The sequence below is a fragment of the Triticum aestivum genome, chromosome 7D, assembly GCF_018294505.1.
Source record: "Triticum aestivum cultivar Chinese Spring chromosome 7D, IWGSC CS RefSeq v2.1, whole genome shotgun sequence".
NCBI lineage: Eukaryota > Viridiplantae > Streptophyta > Magnoliopsida > Poales > Poaceae > Triticum > Triticum aestivum.
The window spans coordinates 135301163-135307585 of record NC_057814.1 but is presented as its reverse complement, the minus strand read 5'-3'; the positions used below and the strand labels follow the sequence as shown (position 1 = coordinate 135307585).

The window sequence follows — 6423 nt, the reverse complement described above, 5'->3', positions numbered from 1 at the left end:
TCAACAACATCGGAAGAGCTCTAGTCATACACGGAACAAAGTGCATCGCAAAAATCATTATACTGGTTTCTATCACCTTTGGGTAGAAAAATCCAGAGATCATATGCGGTTTAGTACCACGCAGTATGCTAGTTTCCATTCTAACCGCCAGCCGAAAAGCAGGCGCATGATCAATCCTATTCGATTGAAATAAAAGGGTGCAATTAGGCCAGAAAAATTCAGCAACCCAAATTGGTACAATTCAAGCGATTAGTGGTCAAATTTGCCTAATTTACAAGTTTGCTCATCAATTCGAGGGGAAATGGAGCTTACCCAGATGGAATCCATGAATTATCCTCCTCTGATTCGACCCAATCATCTCCACGGTCGATGGGCCGGAGGGTGTCCTCCCCCAACATCGCTTCTTAATCCCAGATTGGGGGGTGGGGAGTTGATATGTCGGAGGCGCGGCGTCGCCAACGAACGAAATAGGGTTAGAGAGTGGAGGGCACGACGACAGCGGTGGCGGAAGAGGCGGTGCGGGAGTGGCTCGATTTGTTTCAGACAAGCTGCTTTGACATGTCTTCTTGCGGCCCTACTCGTCAGCACATAGCGGTCAAAGGAGGATCGGGCCCTAAGCGGCCCCACTCGTCAGTAGTTAATGATCAAGCCATTGAACCGATGGCAAACATCCAGTTTGACCATTTGTGAGAGTTTCAGACAAGATGGTGGGGAAAAGTGACCAAAAGTTTAGAGCGTGGGGACAACTAAGCATAACTAAGGAACCAGAGGCACTATCATAAAAAACCACAATTTTATGTGTATAATTAGCTCCATTTTCGATCAAGTTTCTATAAAAAGATTATGTAGAATAAACATCATTTTTTGTTAAGGGGCCATCTGATGGTATCCTCTTATTAATGAAGCATACACCCATCACATGCATCTTTGATGTGATTCCATAGTTCCAAAGGAGAACCCCATAAAGTTCTTCTAAAGAGAATATTATCAATCCCTTTAACAAACACATCAACAACTGAAATGTTTTATCAAAACACACATTATAGACTCTAGGATAGTTATGCTTAAGAAGTTTATCTCCCATCCACCAATCTTCTCAAAACCTCACATTTTATCCATTACCAAACTTACACAAAGAGAAAAAATATTCTTTGAATCTAAGCAACCCACTCTAGAACTATGAGTCTCCTTGCTTATTTTTTACCCCAGACACACATTGGTTTTTGATATATTTATTTCTCAAAATCTTTGCCTGGGCACCATCATAAATATATAGTTTCCACTGCCATTTACAGATTAGAGCTTGATCCATTGACTCAGTATTTTGAATACCCAGACCACCAAGGTCTTTAGATCTCCAAACTTCTACCATTTAACTAGATGGTATTTTATTTTACCAACTTCTTGCCACAAAGTATGGCTCTCAAGAAGTCCATCTTTTTTACACCAATTGGCAGCCCATAAAAGCACATAATGAATGTGGGGTATGCATGATAATGAGGACTGAATTAAAGTAATTTGAGTGACACTATCAAGCAATCTGCCTTGGTAGGTGTTGCATCTTTTCTCAATCACATCCTCAGTATTTTTCTAGTGTTTATTTCTAATCCTTGTTTCATCAACATGAAGTCCCAGGCATCTCATAGGTAGAGATCATGTAGAACAAGTAAATATAGTAGCAAAATCACTTGCTCTTTTATGGTTTCACCGAAGAGAGAAAAAACTCACTTTTATGGAAATTGGTTTTTAGGCTAGACATCTGCTCTAACAGGTAGAGAATGAATTTTAAATTGTGTGCATTAACATAACTTTATCCTCACCCCACCAGGATTCAAGTCCTAGACTTGACACTGGTGTTCGTATTTTCCTGGATTTATTTCAGGCCTTTCAGAGATGTGCATTTAGTGGGAGGAGACGTTCCCGTCGACTACGAATGCGTTTGCGGCGACTTCGTCAATCTCAAGATGATGTGTCGGCTCAGTCTCGCGGAGGTGCTCATAGGGATAGGGTGTGCGTGCATGCGTTAATAGGGATGAGTGTATGTGCATATGTATAAGCGTTTGCGTTTGTATTGTGTTGAAAGAGAAAAGCTAAGTAAGGGCCTAGAAATGCCAAACATATTATAAGGGCCCACTCTATTTTACATATAGACACCTTTTTGGTAGTCTTTAGAGACGCTTTTGTTTTACGCAGGATCTAGAGACGCTTGGGCATGTACAATGGTGCTATCTTAGAAGTGCCATGTAGGATAAATGATGAGATGGAGGAGAGAGAACTCATAAGAAAAGGCTTGTCTTCTCTTATTTAAGAGAAGACAAGAGATGATCTCTTAGCACAATATGTTTCACCATGTTTTTAGGAATAGCTAGTTATTGAAGATAAGGCTAAGAGATGGCTCATTGTAGACATTTTTTTTGTCATCTCTAAATTACATGCAAGACTTAAGATAAAACTATCTTATAAACCATTGTACATATACGTGCAAGATATTTTCATACAACCAAAGAGTGGACGGGTGGCATTACCTCCCGATAACGGCATTATAGATATATACCCGTTGCATCCAGACAGGTTCCATCCAAGCAAGAAACAAAAATAAGCTCACGAGTTGCACTTGCCCGTTGGTCCAGGCATCGCACATATCACTCTCGGAATATGCTGTGCATGAACCACAAAATCTCCAAGATCTTGAACCAGCAGTTAAATTTTCACATGCACACCCGATATCTCGTTTTGCAAGGCAACGAGGACCGGTGCAGTTTTTGTCTCCATAAACTTCCCGAGGACATGTCGGTCACAGCAAAATACCAAGTGTTGCTTCACGGATGCATGCAACAAGCCTTGCCTGCATTCGACCGGCTCGCACTAGCTACCATAACATGCTACCGTTGTAAAGATCTAGCGCCTGCATGAGACAATGGGTAGTTCACATATCCGTCTCATGGTAAAAACAGCTCATCATGTCCTATATTGTCCTGTGCTTCCATAATAATGCAGCATTTCCAGAGCTTTCCCTATTTCATGGACCACGCACAGCTAATGAGCTAAAGGCTTGTCCACTGGCTCCGCTACGTACTTATCCCAAAAGATCCGGACAGTGCCACGCACGTGAACCCTAGCTCGTCAAAGAATATCACTCACGTTACATTGCTCTGCTCGTACGTACCAGCTGCACGGCTAGCTGCACCGCCTCCTCTCCTATATAAACACCACAAGGGCACGCACAGTAGCATACTCGAAGCACCAGCGCAGTAGCAAGCCATGGCCAACGCAATGTTGCTCCCCGTGCTCATCTCCTTCCTCGTCTTGCCCTTCTCCGCCCTGGCCCTGACCCAGGACTTCTGCGTCGCCGACCTGTCCTGCAGCGACACGCCGGCGGGGTACCCGTGCAAGGCCGGCGTCGGCGCGGGGGACTTCTACTACCACGGCCTCGCCGCCGCGGGCAACACCAGCAACCTCATCAAGGCGGCCGTGACCCCGGCCTTCGTCGGCCAGTTCCCCGGCGTCAACGGGCTCGGCATCTCCGCGGCGAGGCTCGACATCGCCATGGGCGGCGTCGTGCCGCTGCACACCCACCCGGCCGCCTCTGAGCTCCTCTTCGTCACCGAGGGCACCATCCTGGCGGGCTTCATCAGCTCCTCCTCCAACACCGTGTACACCAAGACGCTCTACAAGGGCGACATCATGGTGTTCCCCCAGGGCCTGCTCCACTACCAGTACAACGGCGGCAGCTCGCCGGCGGTGGCGCTCGTTGCGTTCAGCGGCCCCAACCCCGGCCTGCAGATCACCGACTACGCGCTCTTCGCCAACAACCTGCCGTCCGCCGTCGTTGAGAAGGTCACCTTCTTGGACGACGCGCAGGTGAAGAAGCTCAAGTCCGTGCTCGGCGGCAGCGGCTAATTGTGCAGTTCTCAGGTCTCAACAAAGGTCGTCGTGGTGTCAGCGTGTCGGTTTAATTTGATGCATGTGTGCGTGCGCTTGTGAGGTCAACTCCGAGTCTGTTCCAAGTTGTGTTTAATTTTTCATGTCAATTTCATTTGATAATTGTCAATGCACATTTTTTTCAGAAAGAAGGTTGTACCCTCGGACTCTATCTCGATTGATGTACACAACCCTTTTATTGCAAAGTTTTTCCGAAACGATGAGTGTCACATGTGTGCCACAAACCACTCTGGCCTTGACTTTTTTTTTAACTAAAGTTACCATCCGAAAATAAAAAACAAACCCAACAAAAAACTAAAACTAGTCATTCGAAAAAAGTTGTTATGCTTGATAACCAAAGTTGTCATCCTCGCATCATTAAACTTGTCATAAAAAATATTCGGAAATATCATATGTTCGTGTCACATATATGGCACTTATCAGGATCTAATTTTTTATGTGAACTAAAAAGAAAACGCGACCACATGAACAAGCTATAGAGATTTATGTAAATCTCTAGTGCGTTACTAATCCTATTGCTATGCTATCATGCAAATCAGTTGAATAAAACCCGTGTGACCATCTCCAAATGGAGTCCAGAAGAAAAGAACTCTTGAGCATCCACACGCTAAAGTAAAGACTGCGCACCTGACTAGTAGGGAACCATGTGGATAAAAAATAATAGTCTCTTCGATCCATATTAATTGCCGCTGCTTTAGTATATTTGTACTAAAACAACGCCAATTAATATGGATCTGATGGAGTAATTGAAGTTCTAATCCTATATTTGTACTAAAACAACGCCAATTAACATTAATGTAAGACCTTTTTAACACTAGTGTAGTGTTAAAAAACGTCTTACATTATGGGACAGAGGAGTACTACCAAGAAGTTCATCCTCATTATCATTTTTATCTCAACATGCAAGCTGTCCACGTCAGCAACCATGCCATCTAAGCAAAAACTGATTCCATTTGCAGCCACATCATCACTGCCCCTACAGCTGCCACCGATACAACTCCGTCAACAAATCATGCGACTTGGTTTTTCTTTAGTACTTAATGACCCTGGTCACCGAAGCGACCCGTACGTTTGCATATGATTCAATTTTTCTTAGTGCGCAGCCATCCTGTTCACTGAACCGATCCGTCGTTTCCTTCGGATTCAATTTTTAATTGATGCGCGTCAGCCCTGGTCACCGAGGCAATCCATCGTTTACAATTCATAACGGACGACACATCCTTCTATAACTGGAACGGAAGAAGAGCCCAGATGCATCGTCTCTCACTTCTCGACGCATTTCATCTTCCCTCCTACAGTATTTCGTATTGAGTTGCGGTTGTCGGAACCGAGCTCCGGCGCACCAAGCTCCGGCGCGAGCGACCTCGATGCCAAGATGGGGCTGGATGTTGCGCTACTGCACCGTCCGTGGACTGAACCGTTGCATGCCCATAGTGCGTCGCTTGCTCCCGCATGGGCGCACTCCTCGGCGATGCGCCGTGCCTCCGTCGTCAGCTCCATCCGAGCGGTTGTACGTATGGCTCGCCGGCATGGCTCCAAACAAGCACAGTGCTTCTCTGCTCCTAGCGTTTTGCACTCTTACTCCATGAATCAGTGGTCAGACCATGGAGAAGAAAGCGAAACCAATCAATTGAGTGATGCGAAGCAAATCAATTGAGCAAGGGATCGATTGCATTAGTACACATGTACTCCCTCCGTCCGAAAAAGCTATCCCTTACAAGCTTTTTTGGACGAAGGGAGTACATCCGTTGCATCTACAGTCCAACTGAACCGGCGCAAGAGGACTGCTGGCCGGGGCGGTCGGAGGCTCGGACCTACACGCGAGGGTGGGCAGAGCAGGATGAAGGGCTTGACGCTCGATTCCTCACACCCCGAGCTCCCTCTCCCTCCTTCTCAACTGCTCCCCTCCCCAATCTTAGGAGAAGCCGTCGCCAGCTAACTCAATTTCAGGCCTCGAGGGGGTGGGCGACCGGAGCAGGGAGGTTGCTCGAGGTGCGGCGGGATGGGAAGGGCTCGAGGCTCGAGTCCTGGAGGGGTAGCGGGGCGGCGGTTGCGCTTGTGCCATTGCACACCGTGCCTGGACGAACCGTCGCTAGCTCCCATATAGGCTTCGCGCAGTCGACCACCACCAACTGTCTGCATGGGCTTCACCCGCCCCCGGCTGCCTGCCTGCCACCCCACACCGTCGTGGCGCCACCAAGAATCTTAGCCACTGCCTGCCGCCCTGCCGTACAACCCTCAATACCTCCTCCTTTTCCTTCAGCCTGGAGCACGGCAAGCCGGTCGGCATGGTGTGCGGTGCGGCGGTGGGAGAGGAAAAAGAGGGCCTATATTTTTCGTCGGGGCCTGCTCGCATGTACCAATCTACTTTCCTTACTCATGTGTCATGTCTCTTCTATTTTTCTCAGCATCAATTGTGTCACCTTAAGCACGTACTTAGCATTTTATTTTGAGTGTGCAAACTGAACTTCTCCCTATCAT

General features: G+C 46.9%; 1 protein-coding gene across 1 annotated transcript; it reads left to right on the top strand.

Annotated features, from left to right (window-relative positions):
* Positions 1-3210: 3210 nt before the first annotated feature.
* Positions 3211-4139, top strand: LOC123169513 (germin-like protein 8-14). Its single transcript, XM_044587385.1, has one exon. It carries the CDS (start codon positions 3262-3264, stop codon positions 3898-3900), a length of 639 nt encoding a protein of 212 aa, XP_044443320.1. The 5' UTR covers positions 3211-3261; the 3' UTR covers positions 3901-4139.
* The last annotated feature ends 2284 nt before the right edge of the window (positions 4140-6423 follow it).

Bases quoted from the DNA above. Each gene is read 5' to 3' on its own strand.
- LOC123169513 (XM_044587385.1), top strand. From the start codon at position 3,262: ATGGCCAACGCAATGTTGCTCCCCGTGCTCATCTCCTTCCTCGTCTTG.